Raw genomic sequence first — 26494 nt, 5'->3', positions numbered from 1 at the left:
TATTTGGGAATATAATTTCGGTTGGTTTCCAAAATACTTTTTATTGGAAATATATATATATATATATATATATATAAATAATTTAAAAAAATATTTAATTTTGTTTTAAAATACTTTTAAAATAGAAAAACAAGAATCTAAAGCTTAAATCTCAACTAACAGAAACACCTAGGCAAATGTCTTTTCGTTGAAGTCCCACAACCACGAGTACAATAGAGTAGTGAAGGGGACGTTTCCTTCATTGCTTAATTAACTGCAGTCTAATTTTTTTGTTGTATTAATTAACGTAATTAAGTAGCCAACTCATCACTTTCTGTTCACCTCAACTATTTATTCCCTCAACATCTCAACCGTTCACCTAAACATCAATCGGTGGTCCTACTCCAACTGTGACCAAACGATATGGCGCCTCTCGAAAACGACAAGTACCACGTGGCGCCAAACAAGAAAAAGTCCTCTTCCCACGTGATTCCCTTCCAGCCTTCCAAAAGGGTCACACAACTTCTCCTTGGAGTCTCACCAGTATTTCACTTCCACACTCACACTTGAGATCTTTTCAATAATGCCCTTGTAGGGTATGAAAAACCACAAGATCGGCCTGACCATCTATAAATAGCTGACAGAACAAAATCTAACGGTGGACCCTCTCTCAGTTTATTTTATTTTATTTTTCATTTTTTTTATTCCAAACTCTCACACAGGTGATAAAAACTTGTAAAATTCAAGAGGTGAGCTCGCTATACTCTCTCATAAGCTATTTAATAGCAGTAAAGGACTATACCGTAATCTTATGGAAACTAAGGAGCTAATATCAACATATCGACCAAATTGTAACACTGCTAATCTAAAAGTGGAAGAAAAGTTTTTTGCCCTTCACAGCATAAACCTTCAAGGCTGCATTAGCGTGACGCTCCATCAGATTTGCTCTCCACTGACATCTGACAGAGAAGCTGCAGAGAGAGGGAGACGCAAGTACACCTTTTATTTGGCCGTTAACGGCTAGAACCAAGCCAAATAAAACTGAACAAAACTCCCTCTTCCCCCCCTCTCTGTGGAAGAGATCTTGTTTGTGGAGAGTGAAAAACCTCGCCGATTTTTACTGTTGTATTCGGTTTGTTCTTTCAGTACCAGTTTTACCCTTCCTTTTGACTCACATTTTCCGTTTTTGCGTGCTTTATTCGACTCGACGCGTAAAGTAGTAGATTCACAATTTTTCTTCTCTTCAAAGCTACGCTTCAGTTCATGTTCAAGCACAAAGCTAAATCGAATCACTTAATTTCTTTTACGCTTAATAACTAATTTTAAATCATTCGAGGTTGTTTTCTTGTTTAATTAAATTTGTTTTTACCGTTGTATTTTTTAATTTGTAACGGTTAAATGCGTGAAATTCGGGGATTTTAAATAATTTTTTAACTGACAAGTAAGTGGTGTTATTAAAAGCTGTGTTTCGGTACTAATTTTTTGGCTTCTGTGTTGCGGTTGCAGTCTTGGAGAGCTCGAGATTTGAAGAAGAAGGTAACACCCTCTCACCTTCAGATCAGGGAGTAAGAGAGAGAATTAGAAACGATGGCGTTTTGCTTGATAAAATGTAGAGGATATCTTACCTGAGCTGCATTGCTTGCTTCGACTGTGTTCGCTTACCGTTTCATGACAATGACCCATGCTTTGTAAGTATATCGCATACATATATGTATTTTTATACGTGGGGATGTACTGACATGTGTATGTATATGACATGTCAATGGGGACCGTGCACTGGTTAAGTCGGTGCTGATATGGGTTTTTTTTGGGGTTGTGAATTGGAAGTTCTTAGAAATATGGAATTCTATTACTTAGTTTTCAAGCATTCAAGTTGGTTAGGAACCATTTTTTAAGGTAAGGTCTAGAAATTCGGATATGGGTTGTTAAGGTTAGTTACCTTTATGTTTGATTTTACAATTTTTAAATAATGCCTATGATTTTTTTTAATCTATTTGGGAGGGTGATTTAGATTGAAATCCAAGATTGGCATTGTTGTTGTTTTAAAGTCTTTATCTTTTGTTGGCATTCTCTCCTTTTTTTTTTATTTAGATTTATAGGTGACTTTAAAAGGTATTTTTGGGTGGTTGGATGGTTAAAAAGGATGATTAGTTGCAATTGTTGTTGTTGATATGACATATAATTAGCGTGTATTATGCTTATTTTTGGGGTCTGTTAGATTCTTACCTATGATTTGCCATCTTGCTGCAGAGACTATCGAGTAAAATGATGGGCCTATTGTCTTTTAGGCAAATACAACAACCTTGTTTTTAACATCTAAACCGTCTTGCATCACAGGAAAGCAAGTGCACCAGTGAGTTTTTTTGACTCATTGACTTAGATTTTCCTTTTAATCAGAACATTTGAAAATTATGGGACTTATTTGATTTACTTGTTGGTGGGCTTGAGAAGAACAAGCGTAGATTGGAGAATGGGATCAATTGGTAAGGAAGAGCTGCTGAAGATGGCAAAGATGCAAATGGCGAGTGCCCGTGAGGAGAAGATTCTTGTTTTGGTGAGGTTGAGGCCTTTGAGCGACAAGGAGATTTTGGCAAATGAAGTTGCAGATTGGGAATGCATCAATGACACCACCATCTTGTACCGGAATACCCTTCGTGAAGGCTCCACTTTTCCATCAGCTTGTACTTTTGGTAAGGAGATGCTCCATGATTTTTTTTTTGGTGTCAAAATTGAAAATGAGATGATATGTGTCCCTCTTGATGAGGTTAGGCCTTAAATGTTTTGTGCCCGAGCAACACTGTTTTCTGGTAATTATTTTGCTTGGTCAGATTGAGATTTTAGGTAGCCTTTAATATCTCAGGAATCATTGTCTCAAAATATAGCTAATCCTGTGCATATTCTTAATACGGTAGCCTGGAGAGCTTTTCAGCTCCCCATACTTTGTAATGCTTGCATAACAAAAGCTAGGATGCTTTTGAGACCGGAACAATTCGATTTTCTTATAGGCTCATACAAATTGTCAATGAACAAAAGGGAAACCCATAGTGGATTTTCTACCTCGCATGTCATTTACCATCTGCCTGATCATTTGTTTTTTGTTAACATTCTGGGAAGCTGAAGGTTTTGAGTAATCCCTGATCTTAGAAGTGCTGAACTGTATTCTCATTGCAGTCCAAGTCAGATAGTTAGAGAACTGTGAACAGTGGTGTGCTGGAGAAAGCATTGATTTTTGGTTCATAGCTATTCCATATACATTTGATCATAACCTTTTCCATTAGCTCATTTTTAACATTATTGTACATCTCAGTGCATCAAACTTTAACAGCTAGCTTTCAGAAACATAATTCCCTGCCTAATTGCTTCATCTCATTATCGTTTACCCATGCTCTGGGGATAGACAGAGTATTTCGAGGTAACGACACTACAAGGGAAGTGTATGAGGCAGGAGCCAAGGAAGTTGCCCTTTCAGTTGTCAGTGGTATTAACTGTAAGTATGATGCTCGTATATCTTTTAACACCTTATTTGCCAATAATTGAAGATATTTCACCTACTTTTGCTTTTTCCAGCAAGTATCTTTGCTTATGGGCAAACAAGCAGTGGAAAAACATACACGATGATGGGAATTACTGAGTATACAGTGGCAGATATATTTGACTACATGCATAGGGTAATAAAAGTTTCTAATTTAGAATTGTTTTTGTTTCCTCGTTGCTTTTTTTTTCCTTTTAAATTATTACCTATATATAACAATTTTTATTATTACAGCATGAAGAAAGAGCATTTGTTTTGAAGTTCTCAGCAATTGAGATATACAATGAAGCTATTAGAGATCTTCTTAGCACAGATGACACCCCACTTCGACTGCTGGATGATCCAGAGGTGAAAACGCTTTTATCCTGTCTAGCTTCCACAAATATGTTGACGAATTTGTCTGATTTGTTTGTTTTCTTCTTTTTTTGGCCAGAAAGGGACTGTAGTGGAAAAAGCCACTGAGGAAACACTGAAGGACTGGGATCATCTGAAGGAGCTTCTTTCTGTTTGTGAAGGTAAAGCATTGTAAAAAGTCCTGGTGCTTTTATTGGGTTTTGTACATCTACTTATCTTGAAGTATTATAACAGCTCAAAGACGGATAGGGGAGACCTCCTTGAATGAGAAAAGCTCCAGATCGCATCAAATCCTTAGATTGGTATGCCTCTTTCCTTTCAAATCTTCCCTAGTACAGATGTACAAGCATTTAGTTGCAGATGAAAATGTGTAGAGTTTGAATTGGAATTATTGAGATTATTTCTTTTTTATTTTATTTTTGCAGACAATTGAAAGTTCTGCTCGTGAATTTTTAGGCAAGGAAAATTCGACCACTCTTTCTGCCACTGTTGTAAGGACCATTTATACCCTTGAAATTAATAAAGTAGGGATAAAATATTAATAAAAGATGAGAAGTTATAACAAGTTCTTGTTTTGGTGCAGAATTTTGTTGATTTGGCAGGAAGTGAGCGTGCATCTCAGGCACTATCCACTGGAGCAAGATTGAAAGAAGGCTGCCACATTAACCGCAGTTTACTGACTCTGGGAACGGTTATTCGCAAGCTAAGGTTGTTATTTCATATGTTCTTTTTAACTTTAGCTTTTGTGTTTGTGACAAAACTGGTCGTGGGTTAAGCATGCTTATTTCATTGTGGTGGTTAATTTGACTTTGTTCATCTGCATCTAGATTTTCTGACACCGCTGATATTCACTGACTAATCTTTAATTGCCATTGGGATCAAATCTAGTTCCTTTCAGCATTTGCTTAGGACTCAATTTGCTGTCATGGCCATTCATGATACTAAAGAATATTTTTCCGAAGATGCTTGACATTGGTATATTTTTCAATAAAAATTCTCAAGTTTAGATGATTTGTGTTGAAATATTGACATCGACCATGTTGCTAGTCATTTATAAAAGTACTAAAATGGCAGTGTCATGCAGATAGCTAAAATTGAATATAGGAAGATTGGGCTAGTCTCATGCATGCACTCGAAGGCTATTAACCATGTAGGCATGTCATGAAAGTACAAAGACATGCACACACATGCACATGGAGGCATATGTATTTCACAGTGAGCTGTTCTAGAACTATACCGAGTGATAACAGACAGGTTTCAGAGCATTTTGTTAATGTTGTCTGTTTATTTGAACTGCTTATGAATCATGACAGAGCTGCCTTTATCTTATCTTTCTCTATTCCCACTGATTTCTTTGTTGCCTTTTCCTTTCCCCCTGCCACTGTTCTAAATTGAAAGTTGAAATCTTTTCAATTTATAGATTTATACTATTCATATCTCAGCTATTTGGTGCTATGATTTGTGCAGTAAGGGGAGACAGGGACACATCAATTACAGAGATTCTAAGCTGACACGGTTATTGCAGCCTGCATTGGGTGGCAATGCTAGAACTGCCATCATCTGCACATTGAGCCCTGCACGTAGCCATGTTGAGCAATCTAGAAATACTCTTTTGTTTGCTTGTTGTGCAAAGGAAGTTACTACAAAAGCACAGGTCAATGTGGTCATGTCTGATAAGGCATTGGTTAAGCATTTGCAAAAAGAAGTGGCTAGGTTGGAGAGTGAGTTAAGAAGTCCTGCCCCTGCTTCCTCAACTTGTGATTATGTATCACTACTGAGAAAGAGAGATCTTCAAATTCAAAAGGTAATTATGTGAAAGATGAACAAAAGTTTTAACAGTAACCAAAGTCTTTAGGCACTAGACGCTGTTGATTTTTCAATTCAGAATCAATTATTTCAGTTTTGAACTTCGCAGATAAATTTTACCACCAGCAGAAGTATGACAATTAACTCTCAATCAATAATGCGTTGGTAGCTTCTTTATAGTGCACATCTGATGGTTAGAGGCAGGTCCGGGTGCGGGGTACACAAGAACCCACCCCAACCCATTGCTATCATTTGGCCCAACCAGTATATAATTTTCTCAATGCATAGATGGTCCTAGTCAGCATTCCCTACTCCCTGCTGTATAAACGAGCTTATATGATGAAAAAGACTAAAAAGATATTTTATGACGTATAGTGTAGAAAGATGCTGTATCATCTATCTGAGTGCCACGTTATGCATTGACTTCATCCGATTAAATGGTTCCTTCCATGCAGATGGAGAAGGAGATAAAAGAGTTGACTAAGCAAAGGGATCTTGCTCAGTCTCGGTTAGAGGATTTGCTGAGAGTGGTTGGAAATGGTCAAAAATCAAGAAAAGAGGTATGTTTACTTCCTAATCAGAGAGTGTCACTATATGTTTGATGATATTACTCCAATTGGTAATTGCTAAATATTGCTCCATACTCTCAATTCAGAATGGGATCAGTCATCATCATAATCCACAAACAGGAGATGCTTGGGAAGATGAATGTTCAGTATCTGAATCATCAGGCATGGGTGGTCCTCATTATCTGAATGGAGGTGTCGGAAAGTTCAACAATGCTCGTTATGATGGTGACACTGGGAGCAATGATGATGAGGAACCTTACCTTCATGACAATACAGATGACCATGGTTTATCTGATGGCACTTCTCCTCCAATGTCAATAGGAAAGAAGATTGTCAGATACAATTCATCTCAGAGTCTGGAGGATGCTGCAGAAGATGCTGATGACTACTGCAAGGAAGTTCAGTGTATTGAAATGGAAGAAACAAGGATCCGGAGCAATTTTGAACACCATTCGGTATCAAATGGTGAAAATGAAGGAACTTTGACGTTGACAGCATTCAGGGACGGAGCCATAGGGCAAGGAGTATCTACTCCTGCCAATGGAGATAGAGAAGGAAGTCGCATGCAAAATGGATTTACATATGATGTGTTGGAGCAGAGACTGCATCATGTGCAAAGGACAATTGATGCTCTTGTGAGTCCTTACCCTGATGAATCATCTCCACAGTCAGTAGCTGATTTGACGACTTCTAGAAGCCCTAACTTAACAAGGAGCAGGAGTTGTAGAGAGAATTTCATGAGTGGCTCCTCTCCTGGATTTGAGAAGGCAGAACAAATTGAGAGCACACCACCAAATGGATTCGAGAAAAAATTTACCGGGAGGCCAGCAGGATCTCGAAGGAAAATTCCCCCGCTGGATTTCGGTACCAGTGGCACAATGTTGTCGAGAAATGATTCCCAGTCATCTCTTGGAAGTGCTTGCACAGATGACTTCAGAGCACAGAGCATCAGAACTTCTGCAGATGAGGACATTCCTAGCATCCACACTTTTGTAGCAGGATTGAAGGAGATGGCCCAGGAGGAGTATGAGAAGCAACTAGTTGATGCTCAGGTGAGAACATCCTTGTATACTACTGTCTTCATTGTCATTGCTTGAAGTTGTGTCTTTACTTCTTAGTGATCGAGTTTCTCTCAAGATTCACTTTTGGCTCGGTTTGATCATGTGGCAGGTTCAGGAGACAGAGGCAATGACTGGTGAATATGATAAAAGTTCAAAGGACATAGGGTTGGATCCTATGCATGAACCATTGGAAACTCCTCGCAATTGGCCTCTTGAATTTGAGAGACAGCAGAGAGCAATACTGGAACTCTGGCAAACTTGCAATGTCTCATTGGTCCACCGAACTTACTTTTTCTTGCTCTTTCAAGGCGATCCCACTGATTCCATATACATGGAAGTGGAGCTTAGGAGACTTTCCTTCCTCAAGGAAACATTTTCTCAAGGTAATCAGGGTGTGGGAGGTGGTCGGACTCTCACACTAGCTTCAAGGTAATCTCTCTTTCTTATCCATGCATGCATATATCCACATATGTTTTCACCTGTATTGTGAAATATACTTGCATCAAGCATGTATATTTCACATGATCTGTTAAACCAAGAGAATCGAGACCGGGGGGGGGGGGGGGGGGGGGGGGGGGGGGGGGGGGGGGGGCTTTTCTGAAGTTTGATTAGAGCTGAAATTTTCAGGCTGCTTAGTGAAATAAATATACATTTGCTTTTAAGTTTTGTAAACTAACTATGTTCATCCGGGGAGACAGCATCAAGGCTCTTCATCGTGAGAGAGGGATGCTAAGCAAGATGATGAACAAGAGGTTTTCAGAAGAAGAGAGAAACAGACTTTACAAGAAGTGGGGTATTGGGCTGAGCTCAAAGCGAAGAAGGCTGCAGTTGGCTAACCGCATATGGAGCAACACAAAGGACATTGACCATGTAATGGAAAGTGCTGCCGTTGTTGCAAAGCTGGTCAGATTTGTAGAACAGGGACAAGCTCTCAAGGAGATGTTTGGGCTTAGCTTTACTCCCCCGACCTCAAGCACAAAGCGAAGGTCTTTGGGATGGACATACAGCAAGTCATCCCTTTTATAGGCTTCTTTTTTGTGCCACATATATATACTACACCGAGAGCTGTGATTTCTTGAATTAGATAGGCCCCTTTATCATTGTTTTCATGAATGAAATCATAAACAAATAACTTCTGTGATTGTTAGAGTTGTAAAAATTGTAGGAGTTTGAATCGTGTTAAATGTTGAAGCGGGTTTTGTTTTGCTCATTCTGTTCATGTTTGTGCATTTGAAATCCTTCTATTTTCAAAAAAAATTCCTGAAGGTCTAGTGATGGTAAAATTTCTAGAGCAAGTTTTTAAATATACTCTCGGAATGCTGATCCCTTCTCGTGAGGTTCGAGATCGACCAGAAACTTTGAAGGAATAATTTAGTTAGGGTTAGAGCAAAATTCAGCAACTGTTTTTTTGGGTGGAACGTATTCAACGGAAAAATCAATGATTTGCTTTCCAATTGTCACTGTATTTCACTGAATTACCCTCGCAAATTGAAAGTAAAAAATATATAAGAAAATTATTGAATATTTTCAAGGTAATTCTCTCCGTATCTCACATTCATATGAAATCAATAATGATAATGATGTGGCTCCTCATGAATGAAATGAATGAATGGGAGCATATTATCTCGTAATTATTGGATGGATAAGATTGTTCATTTCAAATGAGTTATTTTAGTAACATCAACAAATAATACATTATTCTAAAAAATTAATCTCAAAATAAATATTTTAAAATTACTCCTATCCAATTATTTCTCGTTAACAATTTAATGATGTTTCAAAAAATCTAAGCAATTAAAAAGCAAAACTTATATATTAGATAATTGGTTAATCTCTTCATTCTAACAATGTAATCTATTTTTCTAGTTAAGATGGATAGGAGCTGGTACTTGTAAAAGGTTTTTTTATATAGATTTAGGAATTCTCAAATGCTTAAGTAAATTAATTTTTAGAAAAAGAAAATACAATAATATTTTAGAGAGATAGACTTTGAAAATATATGTACTAAAAATATTGAGAATGAATAGATTGTGAAACTTTTACCTTAGTGTTTTAGAGAGTATTTGTAACTCCTCAATCTTGTTATTTTGCTAGAGTAGAGAGGTTTAAAAGTTATTTCACCTTTATAAATTAATTTTATATTATGAATTGTGTTCCATCCATTTTATCAAGCTAAGAAATGGAGACATGATGGGTCATGAGAGATTTTAATACACTTAATGGTATTGGTGAAGTGTAGATTTATTTAATTAAGTTTATTTGTTAACAAATAATCCCTTTAAGATTATGTAAAATCTATGGAGGTGTGGCATTAAATTCATACATAATATTTGAATTTATGAATGTAGTGAATCCGACCACACGTTAGACCTAGATGAAGATGGAGCGCTCAACCACATCCAGGTGTGATTGCAAAAATCCTTGGGCTTGAACCTGTGGAAGATACATTCTAGTTCTACTTTGTTAGCCTAGCAAAACACTAGATCACTTCGCTGGATTTGATAACCCACCACATCCAAGAGTTTGGAAAAACTATATCCATGCGTTTTTCTCAATCGAATTTTTTTTAAAAGAATATATACAAAAATTTACTGAGGTATCAAAAATCACTCATGATATGTGATTAAAATGATGAAAAAAGATATGTAAATACATGCGTGTAAAATTATAAACAAACGCTCGCATCTGTTCATAGGGTGGGCCGGATCCTTGAGTTCAGAAAATTCTTGATGGACGTGGTCCTGCAGATACAAAAACTTGCAAGGTCTCATCTCGAGGGCCAGGTCTAATAATGAAAGTGGAGTACTTTCTAGCTTCTAAATTATTAAGAAAACGATGCCGTTGTAGGTTTACTTTCACAGCGCTTGCCTGACATTTGATTCTCCTCATAGCTTCTGCAGCGAGAAACTAAGAAGCCTTTGGAGGGGAGAGAGAGAGAGAGAGAGAGAGAGAGAGAGAGAGAGAGATGAGCGTCGCAGCAGCAACAGTAGCGGGCTACCTGGGTCGAAGAGCAGCACAGAAGGAGAGAGTGAGAATCCTCTACCGCCGTGCTCTCAAAGACACTCTTAACTGGGCAGTCCATCGCCACCTCTTTTACGAAGACGTACCCATTTCTAATCGCTCACACTCATTCTTCGATTAGATCTTGCTGCTCTGTTTTCTTACTAATTAACTCTCCATTTTGTTTTAATTTCTGCGACCAGGCCGATCTTCTGCGCGCGAGGTTCGAAACAAGCAAACACGTGGTTCGTTGGAAATTGGAATGCCTAGGATTATGTTTGACATCTTAATCTGGTTTTATATTTTTTTTTAATTCAGACTGTTAATTTTTTTTAACTCTTTAATTAGGCATTTTATTCAGGGATTCTGATTTTTTTTTTGCCTACTCTTGGAACTGTAATTGGAATTGTAGGAAGATCCGGATACAATTGATAGAATGATAGCTGATGGCGAGGCACAGTACAATAAGTGGCGGCACCCTGATCCTTATATTGGTATTTAATTTTTTCGTTTACTGGTTTGTGGTTTCCTGGGAAGGTAGGGTTGAATTAAGACAAGTGTTAAAATGGTGGGCAAATTGAGTGAGCAAAGAGGGTGATTTGGACAGCGTCAAGTTTGGGTCTTAACAGATAGTTAAACTCAAACAAAAAGAAAAGAGTAGCATCTTCTCTAGTCGCAGCTTTTGAATGACAGGTTCCAATGTGCAATGAAAATGTGAAAAGAGGGGACTTTAAAGGGAGGGAAGTCGCAAGGTGTTAAATTAATTGAATAACTTTTTTCCCTTTGTGGACGTAATTGATTCATGTGGTTTTTAGAAGTTATGAAGCTTTTTTGTGACAGTAATGCTTTAGTTTTTAAGCTTATAGATAGCATTCTCAGGTCCTGATCTTATTTGTGTACAGTACCTTGGGCTCCTGGCGGTAGCAAGTTCACTCGGAACCCGACTCCACCTGAAGGGGTAACGATCATGATTAATTATTTAATTTTTATTGTTCATGTGGCAGACAACATGGAACTTTTGTAGTCGATTACTTTTCGTTGGCTTCTTGTGTTGTGCATCTGCATCGTGTAAGTACATGGATGCACATAAAATCTTGGATAGCTGAGCATTAATATCTCATTCTTATTTAGTAGCTAAATTGGATAAATTCTATTAATGTGAAAAGTAAAGAACATTGTCCATCATTGCAAGCTTTGTATTGGGGATTTATATGTGATTGACCCTAGTAAAAGTTAAGCCCAGTGAACACAGATTGGTCCAAATTAGAAAACTGGAAGACTGGTGTATTTGGTTCTTAAGAATAACATTATGCCTTGGTGCTAGGTATCATCTTATCAGGCTGGCCTATATTCTTAAAAATGCACATTCCTTGGGTTCGCCTGGGCTTCTTCCAGAAGGAATTCCACTGTTTTGTTTTTTGAGTGCATCTTTGAACAGTTGCTTATATTTGATAGGTGATCGCACCAATTACTGGTGGATATTTGGCACGAACATTAACAACTTCATCGAAGTAGCTATGCTTTTTGTGCTTTGTGCCTTTTCCCTTTCTAATAATTTGGTAGTATTGCAGATTGAGATAGTGTATAACTATGGCCGAGAAGATAATGACTAAAGCCCACTTCTTTTTGCATGGCGAAAAATAAAGGTTAGCACTTTAATCATTCTCTTGACATATAGTGTTATTGCCTGCTCTAGTTTCTCAAGAAACTTGCACCTGGATGTATCTATATTGATCCAATTCCCAATCTGGTCTGATGGTAATGTATATGGGATCGGCATCTTCTTGTTCTCGAAATTAGTATTGGTGGAATTTTTATCTGTTCCAATTACTTTATGCAACATAGTGATCAAAAGATTAAAAAAGAGATCAATGAGGCTTGCTGGGCAACCTGCATGTGGTTTTGTTTGGAGTCTCGTGGGTGTGATGTGCTTATGAATTGGGAGATTGTATATAGTAACTCCTCTTGCTGGCTCCTACAATTTTTTTTTCACTTAGCATTTTGCTTCTTGAAGAACTAGCATTAAGTATTGGATTGAGTTGTCTTCTCCTTGGCATTCCTCTAACATTGAAGTTGGAGGAGCTCTATTGTTCTTACAACAACTGCAACTTTGTCTCCTGTGCAGATTGAGATGATCTATGACTGCTGCCGGAGATAATGTGATAGAAGCTAGCATCAGCTTTGTGCTATTCAGTCAAGGCAGAAATTGGACATTATGCATGTTCCCGTTTTTCATTTTATGTATCTGGCTTTTTTCTATGAAGAAAGGATATGTGCTCTTGAAGTACCAAGCATTCATGAGATGGTGCATAACTGGATTGCTAAGGCATTGGATCCTTAAAGTGAATAGTAACTTGTTTAATTTGTTTATTTTTCATATTTTTTCGTGTTTGAACTCTGAAGCATAGGACAGCAACTGGATTCCTGGTATGGTTAGAATGGAGCGTGAACTTGCTGAATCTGGAAAAACTCGTACGCTCTGCTTGAGCCTACTGACAGGCGTTTTCAAAACAAACAGTACATTAGTTAAAACACGATTCTCTCTTCTTGATAAGCCAGTAGTAATTGTTAATATTCTCATTAGCGGCCCTGGATCGTCTGAAACTGGTTAGTGATGGTCTAACAGCAGTTTGAGGAGGGGAGCTAGGAAAGGTTTTCTGTTTTTTGGTTACAAAGGAGAGGCTCAAAGCTGAGAGCTTGGGAGGAGGGGGAAAATGAATGTTATTTTGTTTTTTAAAGTAATTTTTATTTAAAAATATATTAAAATAATATTTTTTATTTTTTAAAATTTATTTTCAATAACAGTATATAAAAATAATATAAAAACGTAAAAAAAAAATAAGAATTATGCCTTGAAATCTTGTAAACTGTCCAACAATGAGAGGGAAATAACTGGCTATAGCTAAGAATTACCACATCATAAGGTCGGTGCCAAAAAATTTAGCCATGTCACGCATCAAACAAGAACCAAAAGAAGTTGGTGCGTCTCGAGAGTGGGCATAAAAATAAAATGAGAAGAACATGGCTTTCCAATTTGTTGGGTGACACAAGAGGCAATGGATGTGCAATGCTGCAGAAAAATGTAAAGAACGCATGATCTACTTATCTGTTGGATCAAACAGAGACACAGGCTTTTTATATGCATATACTAACATTTTTCTCTAGGCTGAAATTTGGGCAAGCTCCTTTATCAAACCTTCTTACATCTGGGTCAGTTATTTCTATTGCCCTGTCCTATGGATGACGAAGAGGCAAGGGCAAGAATGTGGAAGGTGAAGCATTGGGGTACTGCTGCCGTACATGCAACAATAATGCGAATAACCCTGTCGATTGTTGCTATTTTAATGCTCCTATTTGCAATCTTTAGTGGATTCAAACTCGCAAAACATTCAAGCAGGTATGTTGCTGATGCCGACTGGGCCTTTTGTATGGGAACTCTAACTATGCTCTTCGCCTGCTTGTTTCTGATACTGGGGATACCAATAGTAGCGGACTTATTTCTAAATCTCTCAGAGCAATTGCAGGAGGAAGCTGGAAGTAATGAAGGTAAAAAAGCAGAATGTATTAAGAATCTTGTCTAGTTAGGCTCTCTTAAAGTTGCTCCGAGGGTAGCTTCTTCTGATGCAACTAGTTCGTCCTAGTCCAGGATAAGACAATAAACTTCAAGTCTTGACAACTTATCAAACAAAGGGCAAATCTAATTCAGATGGTTGCACAATTGAACTCTATCTTAATTCCATCCAATTATACATGCCAACGGGAATGGTTGAAACATGTAAACAGAATACAAAAAACTGTCTTCAATCGCAAAAACAATGAAATCAAGAGAGGTTCTGTTAAGACTTGTATATCTAGTCATTTTGTTCTACCATCCTATCTTAAATCTCCTTCATGTATATGCTCACCGACTTAGACACATCTCACTAGAATGAAAAATCTAGAGATTACAATTGCTCACGCTCTGCGGGCAGTTAATTTATTTCGCCACTGGAGTTGCTCCACTAGCAGAGCTAGGACTGGATTTACTAAGCCAATTGCAAAAGAGAAAAAAAAGGAATTTGCATTCATCAAGGCTAAAGCAGTGGTGCCAAGGTTCTGTTCCACGTGACTACTACATACTACATCTAGAATTCTAGATCCACTCAGATACAATCTTACTGAGCATGATCAGTTCAGTCCTCTTGTCATCAGATTTTTCTCAATCACAAAAAAGTTCGAACCTAAGTTATTTAGGTTTTTCACACTAAGAGGAATCTGCATTGATAAGTATCAGAAACTAATATTTACCATGACTAAAACTATCGAATTTCATCTTCAAGACAATACACTCGTTTTAAGGAGAAACTGAATTGTCTGATAACTATCTTATTAAGTCCATTTTACAGTTCTCCACATAACCACCTTTTTTTTTGTTCTTTCCAGGCTAAAATTGACTTACATTTGTGCTCAACCAGACTCTTCGCCACTTTAACCATCTCTAAAACAAAGAACAGATCAATCCACTTGTAGATAAATTCTCCTTACACCGAAAAACCTCAAATCCCAGTTCTACAAGTCCCTCGAATTAACAGGAATCCAAATAAAATTGAAGAAAAAACCCTCCAAAACATACCAAAGAGAAAGACAAATTCAACGTTTGAACCGAACTCAAAAGAAACATATTTTTTTTTCTGGAAAAAACACTACAAAACACAATTTCATCAAAAGCCCACATCCAATGTACACGATGCTAACTACCTCAAATCCTGAAAAGAAAAGGGGGGCAGCTGCTAGAAATAACAATTTATATAATTTTTATTAAATGAGCTTGAAAGGGAGAGGCCAAGGGGTGGACCTGGGCACCTCAACTTTATCTTTAATTCTTTCAATCTTCTTCTCCTTCTTTGGCCTCGCGTTTCCATACGTTCCTTTAAATCTTTTCCCTCTCTTCGTTTTCTTGTCCCCTCTTCCACAAAGGTTTGGCGCCATCGCTGCTGCACCGCTTGATACTGATGTTTCTGATGATGTTGAGAATAACGCTGATCTCTGACCCACCATCCCCCTCCTCGCTACTGCGCCGCACCACTGCATCACCGTCGCCATTTCTCACTGATTAGTGATTATCCCCTTCTTCTGTGAAGTGAAGTTTGCGAGGTTTTAGTTTGTTTTTCAGGAATGGGTGGGCCTTTTTGTAATATTAATGGGCCAATCTAAAGTGCTAGAGTATTTCTTTCTGGGTTTCTTTTTTGCTTTATGGGCCTATCAGGTCTTTACTTATTTAGCTTATCTTGTTTTCTAATCTGTTCCCATTTGTGCGCTTGCTTGCTCTTATCTAATCTAAATTAAATTATGATTATGATAGGCCAATTTATTAATTTTCCAATAATCCAGGCTGAATTCACTCATATATCAGACCATTTATTGCTTTAATTCATCTTATTTTTTTTATAACGAAGGAATTATCTGAACATTAATATTTTTTAATAAATATATTAATTTTGAATTCTAAATCTTAACGTCTTCACAATCTAGAAAATATGTTTTAATAAATATTTTAAAAAAGCATTATATTGTGAATTTAAGATCTCAAGTCTTAGTAGTCAACAACCTCTTGATTTTAATTTATCGTAACTTGCTTCCAGCCTTCTATCCTGAACCAAAGACAACAGGGACTAAACTTGCCATCTTTATAGTAACAAAAGGACAATTTGATGAGCTCTGGTTTTATGTAATGTAAGAAGAAGGGACTACAATGTCAGGAAGTATTAGATAATTTCTCAAGTGTATACACTTTCGAATGGCGGGATATGATCTGTATCATGGATCAAATTGGTCCTTTTAAGTAGTTTGATGGTTGGATTTTGTAGGAGAATTTCATGAGCGAAATTGGGCCAATTCGTGAGAATTCATGGAACAAAACCCACCATTGTAGCCCCATACACAGACACAGAGACAGCAAAATGTTGCTTCTGATCGTTAAAAATGGAGTTGGTGTTAAGTAGAGTCACTACTTTAACATGGAGCAACTCTATCTCTACTTGCCTTCACATTGTTTATAGTTTTCTTGTTTTGAAGCATTGGGATTCTTGTTTGCTTAGGCAATGTGTATGTTAACTTTTGTTCCAGGTTCATGGCTCTAAGAGATCAAGGATATGCTGTGTCACTGATCACACCCAGAAGGTATACATGTTCTTTAAATAAAAATAAAAATAAAAATTGTAATTTACTTCACATAATAATGACTGGGGATTGTTCCTACTTGGAATTTTCAAAGATAGAAGCATTCATCTTATAGCATAGTTGCAGGGCAAGCCGAGAGAGTTAACCCTCAATTATTATTTTTAAAGATTAAAACAATGTAGTTTTTTAAAAAATTAAAAACAAAATCAATGAATTTAGGGTCTTGTTTTCAATGGATCAGGTTCGAGTCGACCTGGTTAGTTAGTTAACTAGGATTTTTTTTCTATTATCCTTTTCATCCTAAACCAATTCAAATCCCGAGTCGATCAGGTTATGAGATGATCCGTCAAGCCGATTCGAGTTTTACAACTATACCTAATAGTTCTTTTAAATGATATTCTGTCTTTTCATGTATTTGTTTGTTTTTTTTAAGCTAAAATAATTTTTTTATTCATGATGTTTGCCGATGGATCTTTGACTCTGGACAACAATGATAAGTGATTATTTGTAAAAAAAAAAGAGAGAGAAAACAAGCTTTCTGCTACCAAGTTACCATTGATTAGCATTCTGGAAGAACCATTTTTCTTAGAAACTCTCATAAGCCTTGTATTTCCGAATCAAAATGTCCCCTGGCATAATTTCTGAACCTAGTCCCTGTGGAAGAAGTCAAACGACATTTTTATCATGGTTGTTTGAACATCTTCTTCCTTATTATTTCTCTCACAGAACTTGAAAGAATTAATTTTTTTTTAGTTCTTTTTAATCCAATAAGTTCATCTCAAATGTAAGCAATCAGTATAGTGATCATTGATGAACGTCCCCTATGATGTTCTTGTTTCTATGCAGGCTCTCCTGGATTCACCGGAACGACATTGTGAATCTCATTTATGAAGCCTTGACAAAACCCTCTTATTAAGGTACTCTTCTTTTTTCAAAAAATGGTTTTCTTGTCTTTATTTCACATGGAAAATAAGGGAAATAAATTGTTGATGAGTTTTTTTTTTTTTCATGCTTAACCCATAACTTGTATCTTAATTTGGGCAAATTTTAATTTGAACTAGAAAAGATATTGATCTGGTCAAACTTGATTATTGTGATAGGTTGACTCGTAACTCTTAATTTATTCAAACTCAACTAGGTTAATACCAATAATTTTTATTTTAAAAAAATATCATTTTAAAAAGAAAATAATTGGCCCGGTGATATAAGTTGACTCAACAACCTAATGACCAACATACTTTTTTAAGTTAGACATCGGGTTGGTCTAACAAGTATAGTTTTTTATCCTTCTATTCTCAACTGCACATTTATGGGAGCAACTCAACCTTACGATTGTAAGATATGTTTGTCTTGCACATTCCATACCAGATAATCTGGCGTTTTGGGTTCTTGTGCTACATATATAAACTTGGAATCGGACATGGTCCTTTATTCATTTGAATCGATTGTGTGAGATTTATATTCCCTCAGTGAATCTTAAGAAGCGTTAGATTTATGAAGTCATGCTTCTCTGTGGATATCTTTGTACATTCCCAAAGCAGAATTGCACTTCCTTCCCATATGAGCTTGTTTTCCATGGTAATGGAGTCTTTTTGTTGGACATAACTTCAGCACTCTTTAATGTAGAACTTCACAATAATTGAAATCAGCTCTATTAACCTAATGCCAGGAGTCATCAATGGAGCTGCACCAAATCCTGTTCGATTGGCTGAGATGTGTGAACGATTGGGAAATGGTATGGGCCGGCCGTCGTGGCTTCCTGCAGCCGCCCGATTTTGACCTCAAAGCAGTCCTCGGAGAAGGTGCTACGGCTGTAAGGACTAGCACACCTTCTGTTTCTTCTCGTTTTCCTCCACATGGCACAGTGCTGAAACAGGCATGTTGGGTTCGTTGCAGGTATTGGATGGACAGAGGGTTCTTCCTGCTAGAGCCAAAGAGTTGGGTTTCCAGTTTAAATATCCTCGTGTGAAAGATGCTCTTAAAACCATTCTTTCATGAGAATCGAGACAGCTCATTTGTGGCTTGCATGGCTATTCTTTGATGTGAGAATCAAGCTTCTACCAACACCAGAGAGGCATAGACTCAAAATATAGAGATGGATGAAAGAAGTTATATATCTGCATTTGAAGCATGTTTTTTTGGTCCTCTGGAACTGAGCAATTTTTTTCTCAGAATGATGTTCTGTTAGGCATTAACTTGCTGAGCCTTGCATTTTTTTGTTCAACTAGATTACCACTTTGCGCGTAATTGTTGCATTTTTTCCCACTAATATAAGTAGCTATCAACAGGTTGATTGTCAAGGCTAAAGTAAGAACTGTTCCAGGCCAGGTAGCCGAGCTTGAAGAACACGAGATGACAACATTCATGGTTCCAGGCCTAAAGATTATGAAAAATTTCCAGTAGAAATGCTGGTCGAGGAAGGAATATCGAGACATTGCTTGGATGGTAGCTAACAACATTCCATCACTTTGGCATAATGGGCAGCTTGACAAATCCAAAAATCCAAATCTATACTCCTCAATTAATCATGTTGAAGGAAACGAGGATAAAAATTATATTAAAAGAAACTCTAAAATGTGTGGGAAAACACTTTGAATGTCAAAGTGAACCCACGGTGTTTTCTCCATTTTACCCCTCTTAGCACAAAATAAAGCCTTGCAATATGGGTGTTTTTGTCTGTTTATAGGGATACAAGTGTATTTTTTAATAGTAAAATTACTAAAATAATTTTTTAGAAAAAAAAAAACCTTTTGCCTAGGAGCTTTGTGATAATTTTTTTTAAATGAACAATAGAAGTATTTAAATACTCTCAGGATCAAATGTTTTTAAAATTTTATTTGGAGGGTGTTTTTATCTGTTTTATGGTTTTTTTAAAAAAAATTTTGAGTGGGTACAAGGGTATTTTTGTTTTTCAATGATTTAAAATATTAAAAAGAAAGTTGTTGGTGCATGACACCGGCACTAATGAGTGGATGCAACCGCATCTTTCGGGAGACATGTGCAGCGACGTCTTTCTATCAAATGCCACCTCTTGACATCTCTTTGGAAGCGTCGCTGCATCCTTTTTCTCTTGGTAAAGTGTGTGCCGATGAAAGATGAGTGGTTTGTAACTTGTAGCTATTTTTTTAATTTCTTCTTTTCACTCTTCTCCCCTAAAAATACATATTAATCCTCTTTGTTTTGTTTGTTTCAATCTCAATCTTTATTCTTTTTATTTTTATTCTTTTCTTGGTCATTTTATAAAAATTTTATTTGTTTTGAATTTAGTTCTTCAATTATAATTTGTCATGTATTATTTTTTCTAATTCAGTTTTTATTATTTTGATTTCTAATTTGTATCCTTGGTATTTTTGTTAAAGTTTTATTGATTTTTAATTTCATCTTTTAATCAAATTTTATGGTGTATTATTTTTTCCATTTTTGCCAACATTCTTTTGATTTGTTTTTCCTTTTGTTAAAGTAATTTTTCTTTTCAATTTAACCCTCCAATAAAAAAATTGTTGTCCTCTAATTTATTTATTTTTTTGATTTTCACCCTCATATAATTTTTGATTTTAGATCCTTTTTTGTAATTAATTTTTTTCCTTATTTCATTATTCAACATTTGATTTGTTAGGGATTAGGTTTCACGTTTTTTCATTTATGCTACTTTATGATTTAATGACCCGAGTCATAGGTTTGAAAATTTAATGCAGGTTGACATTATTTTTTTGGCTAATTTCCTTTTCTAGATTCCTCACTCTACATTTTTTTAAAAACATTGGTTTTGTAATTATCTTTAATTTTTTATCGGATTATTATTATATCATGACCATGATCACGAGTTTTGTAGGTTGAACTAGTTTAGCTTACCCCTAATTACCCATGTTATATGTTTATCACATTAACTTGGGTTGACTCAGGTTATTCGTTTTCTTTTATATTCAATTTTATACTTCTAAAGTTTTTTTTTCTAAGTTGTCATGTTTTTTTTTTATTATTATCTAATTCAAATAGAATCAATTTATTAAACTCGATCATTTTTTATCATCTAATTTAAATAAAATCAATTTATTAAACTCAATCAGGCCTCTAACCCAACTCATTTGTTTTTCTTATTTCTTTTAAACACAATTGCGTCACCTAGATTATCACTACCTTTTTCTTATTTTCTAATTCTATTTTTTAGTTTAATTATTATCTTTTTTTAATAATTTTTTAGCTTCAGACAGTATCCCTCCTCTATGATTTTTTTTATATATATATTTTGCTTATTTAGTCTTTTTTTAATTTAGGTTTTTTTAAAATGTTTTGTGTGTTTAAACTTGAAGCAGAAGACTACGAGCATCTAACATGATTAGGTCATACCCGAACATGTCATTTTTGTTCCCCATGCAAAACCAAGGAAACCTTTCGAATCTAGTGACTGGAACAGACTACGAAAATGGGTGGCGGAGAAATGTTTCTACCTGGCACGAGGATACAGAGGAAAAGGCACAATTGCATGTCCACTTTGAAGCTTAACACACCACTCCTTTTTCCAGATGAGAACCTACTGTTCCATCTTTTGATGATACAACATCTTCGATCAACATAGAAATTCTATTGTTTTTTCCTGATCCAGAAAGGGCAGACCAGGTATGACGCATACCACGATGATTGTTGGAAAATACAATCAACCCTTCAATGAGTACTTTTTCCCTGAGAATGCCTGGAATTTTGGCCGTTCTTCCTTTTTGGTCTGCTCTTGTTTGGTCTCTTTTCCAGCTCCCTGCAAAATCAAAGAAACAATCAATTTGCAGTTCTGTTGTTAACGTCTTTTCCACACTGGCTCAGTGTGGTTGGCAGTTTCTTAGAGGAAGAAAAACAGCACCTGCTGTGTTTCCTTAGGAGAGCGACTTGCATTTGACCCAAACACAAGCTTTCCCTGAGACTGGCGTGCAGTATTTTTTGAAATAGATCCGAGAGAAGGCTGCCTGCTGTCATTGGCAACAGCAGGTTGCTTGTCTTTAGACCCTGATGAAACTGGTGGGGGCTGATAGCTCATCGGTTTCCCATCCAAGCGTCTACCTGTTCCCGTAAAGGGGTTGAATTTTGGTCCAGTCTCAGCTGGAACCTCTTCAGCTGCAAGAATCAAATATAAGTTTTGATAAAATGAAAAATGCAAACCTTCTTTACAACTTGCTGATCAAATTCCATGTCATAATCAAGCATTTTTCATCCCCCCCAAAAAAATCTTCTGATCACTTTCTATGTTCTTTAACTAAATATTGTTACAGCAGGCATGACAGAATTTTTATTAGAACACAAGAAATATCAATAATCATTCCATGCTTCTGCTCCAGCCATTGATGCAGAAGACACGGATTTTACTCAGATAAGTGGAGAAGCATACAAAGACAACCAATCATTAAAAGCATGAAGAGCTGGACTAAGAGGGTGTTTGAGAGTGCAGTAGCGGTTGCTTTTCAAAGTGCTTTTCGTCTATAAATGTATCAAAATAATCATTCCATGCTTCTGCTCCAGCCATTGATGCAGAAGACAGATTTTACTCAGATAAGTGGAGAAGCATACAAAGACAACCAATCATTAAAAGCATGAAGAGCTGGACTAAGAGGGTGTTTAAGAGTGTAGTTTATTATTTTTTAAAAATCATTTTTGACATCAGCATATTAAGACGATCTGAAAACATAAAAAAAAAATTAAGCAAAAACAAAATGAAATTTCCTGGAACACGGTGCAAACTGTGTCCCAAACGGTGCCCAACTCTATACGACTACTGTAATTGTTCAAATTAACTGATTCAATACTACAAAATGAATTCATGGAAGAATAAAGATATGCATGCACCTTGGGAGGTTGCCTTGCTTGGAGAAACAGATGCAACAGGCTTTTCAGGCTCCTTGTAATCCAGGGGAGGTGCAAAGTCCACCTCACAGTCCGTCTCAATGATACTTATTGCATTTGATGGCTTTGTTTCCACAATATCTATGTAGTATTTCTTGTTGTTATATGCCACCATAATACTATCCCCCGTGGTTAAGCAGGAATAATTCCTTAATGTTGTCTCTAAGCTGCATGCCAAAGGAAGTCCAGTCATATTACAGGATATCCACCTTAGATAAGGAAATACATAAGTAGGCATACATGAAACATAGAAGAATAAGAATATAAGGAAGTGTGAGAGAATGAAAAAAAATGGTTTATCTGATCCTGTGAACCCATCCACTAATCCTAGAGTTTCCAGCCAAAAAGCAAATTTGACAAGAGAGGACCAGAGTTTATATCATGAAGTCAATAGAGAATGTGAAATAAGATACAAGTGGAGCTTATGTAAGAAACTCTTTTTGCTCAAACCTCAGAATGGAAAAATACTTTTTATTTGAATATTACAAATGCATATCAACTGCTTTATTTAAATCTGCTACATAAGAAAGAAAAATTCCTGCAACTGGGCTGGTTAGACATTTTTAGGCTAAAGATGTTGCGTTGAAGGTTCTAGCACAGCAACATCCCTCAGATTACTGGCACTACAGTACCAGGCCAGTGACTAGTGTGCACATACATTTTCTATTGTTAATATTCAAACAAAAAAAAATGAACTCACATAGCTTTTGGGTTGGATATATCCAAAAAGTCCTTTGTGTGAGGTTGCAGTTTAACATATTTTCCCTTGGGAAGAGTAACATTTTTCACGCGCACTATATCTCCCTCTTGTAGAAGCAGGTTCTCCATCATCTGGCAAAAGAAAAAAAAATCAGCTATTGAAGATTTTGATGTCTAATTCTTTAATTGGGATACAAAAAAATCAAAATAAATATGCCAAGAATAATCCAAAAAGAAATCCAATCCCTACCCAGTATGGCATATAAATCATGCCTTCCTCTGCAATAAACTCCAGAACCCCACAGTGAGACACCCGCTCCGCAGCAGCATTCCGAAGCTCAAACAACATTGGATAATCTATATGCAGAGATGCTGCAGGATTTCATCCAGAATTGGCATTATAGGTCTCAATCATGGCTCAATTACAATCCAAAATAAAAATAAAAAAACACCATTAAAACAACTAACCAAGACGGTCAAGAGCTGAGGGAGGCATTATAACTGTAACAATAGAAATAAGAGCAACATCAAGGGATTGTTAAAGTGTAAAAGAAAGAAGTATGTATACCCAAATATGATTTTGAAGACTTACTTTTATCACCGCTTTCAATTTGTGGCTGCATGGCAGTTAAAAAGAATCAAATCAGTGTCATCAGAGAGTTACCTTGGCAATTGGTGATATAATGCTTGGCTCAAAATAAAGCAGAGTGGAAGAATAATACACATAGACTATCCTAAGTTCTACTAGTTTGGAAGAAAGGCTAGTTCAGCTACTGTTTATCATATCTACATAGTCCTTTGCAGCACTAGAAACAAAGCTTTTTTCCCAATGAGTAGACAGTTGCCATAAAATTTAAAGCCTCATAACCCAAAACTCAGAACAATGCCAATTAATAAACAAACGATCACAGCCATTCTTCTATTGAACACCTCAAAATCATATCAGTGAACTGAACCAACAGAAGGAGAAAAAAAAAATCCCAACCTTTTCAATAAATGAAGCAGGGTAACATCGATATGTCTGCTCAAACGATGTCCCGCGATATCCATATCCATCGAAAAACTGCTGCTCCACACACAAAACACCAAAAAATATATTATATAATCTCAAGCAACAATTTTCAATTAAGAGTTGAACAAGGCATAACCATCATGAAGAAAAACATACCATTTTGTACTTTGAGCAAAGCAAATAGAAAAAAAGGAGCAATCAATCAACCTTCCCGCTCCCTATTCAAACAAGACAGCAACAAATGTGTAAATCTAAAATGCACATTCAATTAAAATCAAGTGCACAGCTTTTTCAAAATTTATTAAAACCCAGAACAAGCTAAATAGTAATAGAGAGTGGGTTATAGTCAAGCATTTGAATTTCATTCAAAATACGGAGCTCAAAATAGAAATCAATCACAGTTTCAAATTAAAAAAAAACCATAAAAAAACCTCTTTTCCCCTGCTAATAAACAGTACAAAAAAAAGGAAAGCAAAATTGAAACTCCCGTGTTTCAATTTATAGCATTAAAATAACAGAAATTAAAATTTAGCTCGAATTAGAGAATTTATAAGCCAAATTCTTTTAGAAAGACAACCTTAACTCAGGTTGTGGTCGGATTAGAGAGCAAGTAACTGTAAAGTAGCTAGAGATCTTATGTTAATTAACTAAAAGACGCTGATGAAAAAAGGAGAGGGAATGGAATTGATAATTGAATGGAATCACCTGAGGAAAAACAATTCCTTAGTGGAATTGGATTGGAGAAGCCGAAAGGAATTTTAACGATTGTGTAATAAGGAAACGAATAATTGTTTTTTTTTTACGAGGTGAAAAGACAGATGCTCTTCGGTGCGTATTGCTAACGCCACGTCGTTGTCTTCGACGAGTATGTTACTGTCGTCGGCCTTTGTCTGGTTCTTTATTGTCTTATTTTTTAAAATATTATTTATTTAAAAATATATTAAAATGTTTTTTTATTTTTTTAAAATTAGTATATTAAAATAATCCAAAAAAAAATCTAAAATTGTTTAGTCTTGAAATATTAAAATTGATTTGAAATATAATCGGTGTAATAAATAAAATAAAATAAAAATTACAGCAACACCGAGCCAGCTGAATTGGCTAGTATGAACCCTGCAAGAGAGGGAAAGACACGTGGACAGTCCCTTTGGTCGTTTTTCAAAAAAGTATGAATGTGATTATCATTATAAAGAAAACATGCAAAGATTTAATTCGTTGCCTTGTTAGATGTCCAAAGTTCTTTGTTCGTTACGGAGGGCATAATGGGTATCACAAAAGGGAGCTGCTTTCTTTTATTCTCTTATAGGGATTACTAGAAACGTGTACCGCGCTACGTTATGTGTTAATTTTTTTGTTTAAAAAATATCAAAAAAAATTAAAATCTAAGAGTAATAGCTTTTTCTACAAAGTTATACCTAAAAGTATTGGGTCTGTTTGCTACTCCTGGCCCAAAAGTTATATTTATAATATTAATAATAATATTAAACTTGCATGACCTAAGTGTAAGTGAGTTCGGTTGCAACATCAAACCCGGAGCCTTGGATATGAGTCTGCTTGGAAGGTCTTGTTATAAAAATGTGATAATTAAAAAGAAAAAAAGTTTAATATTACAGAATAAAATTAAAAAAAAATATTAATTGAAAAGAAAAAAACAATAAAGCAAAGCATTATTCTGATGAATAGTGCTTTGCAAGGAGGGGTATAATAAAATTCCTTATGAGATCATAATAATCTAATGAACAGTAAACAAAACAAATCATAAAGTTTAATTTTTTATCAAATCGATATTAAAAGAAAAAATTGAAAGAAAAAAATTACTTAAGAAAAAGAAAAAACAATTTGAATCAACTAGTTTAACCCGTCAAACCTGGGATTCGTGTCATGAAATTGAAAGAAAAAAGATTGATGTCTTTTAGTTATAGTTAATTACAATATTTAAAGAAGAAATTAGAAGAAAAAAACTAATAAAAAAAATTGAATCAACTAGGTTAGCCCACCAAATCAGGTTAACCCGTCAAACCTGGGATTCGTATCATGAGAGTGTGATAACTAAATAGGAAAAAATTAACATTAATAAACTAAAGTGAAAAAAAAAGATTAATTAAAAAGAAAAAAAACCTACAGGAAGAAAAAAAACTAATGAAGAAATAGAAAAAAATATGAATTAACTAGGTTAACTCGTCAAACCAGGTTAATCCGTTAAACCTGGAATCCGTGTCATGAAAGTTTGATAACTAAATAGAAAAAAACTTAATATTAAAAAACTAATTTTTTAAAAAATAATAATTAAAAAGAAAAAAAAAGCAAAAAAAACAAAAATACTAAACAAAAAAAATATTAATTTAAAAAAAACAAAGAAAGAAAAGCCTACATGAAGAAAAAAACTAATGAAGAAAAAGAAAAAAAATTAAATTAACTAGGTTAAAATTTGAATTAA

General features: G+C 35.7%; 4 protein-coding genes across 9 annotated transcripts; 2 read left to right on the top strand and 2 right to left on the bottom strand.

Annotated features, from left to right (window-relative positions):
• The first annotated feature begins 868 nt into the window (after positions 1–868).
• Positions 869–8511, top strand: LOC133698556 (kinesin-like protein KIN-7F). 3 transcript variants are annotated; one of them, XM_062121522.1, is made up of 16 exons: positions 869–1111; positions 1486–1667; positions 2230–2332; positions 2428–2669; positions 3377–3466; positions 3547–3647; positions 3746–3859; positions 3945–4026; positions 4100–4167; positions 4291–4356; positions 4449–4573; positions 5333–5669; positions 6127–6231; positions 6327–7292; positions 7411–7730; positions 8000–8511. In XM_062121522.1, the coding sequence occupies exons 4-16, from the start codon at positions 2450–2452 to the stop codon at positions 8325–8327; spliced, it is 2922 nt and encodes a 973-aa protein (XP_061977506.1). In that variant the 5' UTR covers positions 869–1111; positions 1486–1667; positions 2230–2332; positions 2428–2449; the 3' UTR covers positions 8328–8511. The 3 variants fall into 3 exon arrangements, with proteins under 3 accessions (XP_061977506.1, XP_061977504.1, XP_061977505.1); XM_062121520.1 differs by having other exon boundaries at positions 870–1111; positions 2431–2669; XM_062121521.1 differs by having other exon boundaries at positions 870–1315; positions 2431–2669.
• A 1584-nt stretch (positions 8512–10095) lies between these two features.
• On the top strand, positions 10096–12680 carry LOC133698543 (NADH dehydrogenase [ubiquinone] 1 beta subcomplex subunit 9-like). Its single transcript, XM_062121497.1, has 6 exons — positions 10096–10404; positions 10505–10546; positions 10714–10795; positions 11204–11259; positions 11873–11947; positions 12427–12680. The coding sequence occupies exons 1-5, from the start codon at positions 10267–10269 to the stop codon at positions 11912–11914; spliced, it is 360 nt and encodes a 119-aa protein (XP_061977481.1). The 5' UTR covers positions 10096–10266; the 3' UTR covers positions 11915–11947; positions 12427–12680.
• A 2256-nt stretch (positions 12681–14936) lies between these two features.
• Positions 14937–15427, bottom strand: LOC133699023 (small ribosomal subunit protein bTHXm-like). Its single transcript, XM_062122145.1, has one exon. It carries the CDS (start codon positions 15381–15383, stop codon positions 15099–15101), a length of 285 nt encoding a protein of 94 aa, XP_061978129.1. The 5' UTR covers positions 15384–15427; the 3' UTR covers positions 14937–15098.
• Positions 15428–20888: 5461 nt separating this feature from the next.
• LOC133698139 (uncharacterized) lies at positions 20889–24915 on the bottom strand. Of its 4 annotated transcripts, none has more exons than XM_062120969.1 (10): positions 24763–24915; positions 24214–24275; positions 24031–24111; positions 23638–23662; positions 23514–23546; positions 23296–23417; positions 23047–23177; positions 22290–22513; positions 21313–21563; positions 20889–21210 (listed from the first exon to the last, which is right to left on the bottom strand). In XM_062120969.1, the coding sequence occupies exons 2-10, from the start codon at positions 24214–24216 to the stop codon at positions 21115–21117; spliced, it is 966 nt and encodes a 321-aa protein (XP_061976953.1). In that variant the 5' UTR covers positions 24217–24275; positions 24763–24915; the 3' UTR covers positions 20889–21114. The 4 variants fall into 4 exon arrangements, with proteins under 4 accessions (XP_061976953.1, XP_061976955.1, XP_061976954.1 ...); XM_062120971.1 differs by having other exon boundaries at positions 24031–24108; XM_062120970.1 differs by lacking the exon at positions 24763–24915 and adding an exon at positions 24635–24762.
• Between the last annotated feature and the right edge of the window lie 1579 nt (positions 24916–26494).

The sequence above is a fragment of the Populus nigra genome, chromosome 7 (genome assembly GCF_951802175.1).
Source record: "Populus nigra chromosome 7, ddPopNigr1.1, whole genome shotgun sequence".
Lineage (NCBI taxonomy): Eukaryota > Viridiplantae > Streptophyta > Magnoliopsida > Malpighiales > Salicaceae > Populus > Populus nigra.
This window is presented reverse-complemented; position numbering and strand designations above follow the sequence as displayed.

Coding starts and splice junctions, on each gene's coding strand:
- LOC133698543 (XM_062121497.1), top strand. CDS start 10,267: ATGAGCGTCGCAGCAGCAACAGTAGCGGGCTACCTGGGTCGAAGAGCA. Junction 10,547..10,713: donor TCGAAACAAGCAAACACGTG/GTTCGTTGGAAA, acceptor TTGGAATTGTAG/GAAGATCCGGATACAATTGA. Junction 10,796..11,203: donor GCACCCTGATCCTTATATTG/GTATTTAATTTT, acceptor ATTTGTGTACAG/TACCTTGGGCTCCTGGCGGT.
- LOC133698556 (XM_062121522.1), top strand. CDS start 2,450: ATGGGATCAATTGGTAAGGAAGAGCTGCTGAAGATGGCAAAGATGCAA. Junction 4,027..4,099: donor GCTTCTTTCTGTTTGTGAAG/GTAAAGCATTGT, acceptor GTATTATAACAG/CTCAAAGACGGATAGGGGAG. Junction 4,168..4,290: donor CGCATCAAATCCTTAGATTG/GTATGCCTCTTT, acceptor TTATTTTTGCAG/ACAATTGAAAGTTCTGCTCG.
- LOC133699023 (XM_062122145.1), bottom strand. CDS start 15,383: ATGGCGACGGTGATGCAGTGGTGCGGCGCAGTAGCGAGGAGGGGGATG.
- LOC133698139 (XM_062120969.1), bottom strand. Junction 22,514..23,046: donor ATATCCAACCCAAAAGCTAT/GTGAGTTCATTT, acceptor TTTGGCATGCAG/CTTAGAGACAACATTAAGGA. Junction 21,211..21,312: donor CTCCTAAGGAAACACAGCAG/GTGCTGTTTTTC, acceptor TTGATTTTGCAG/GGAGCTGGAAAAGAGACCAA.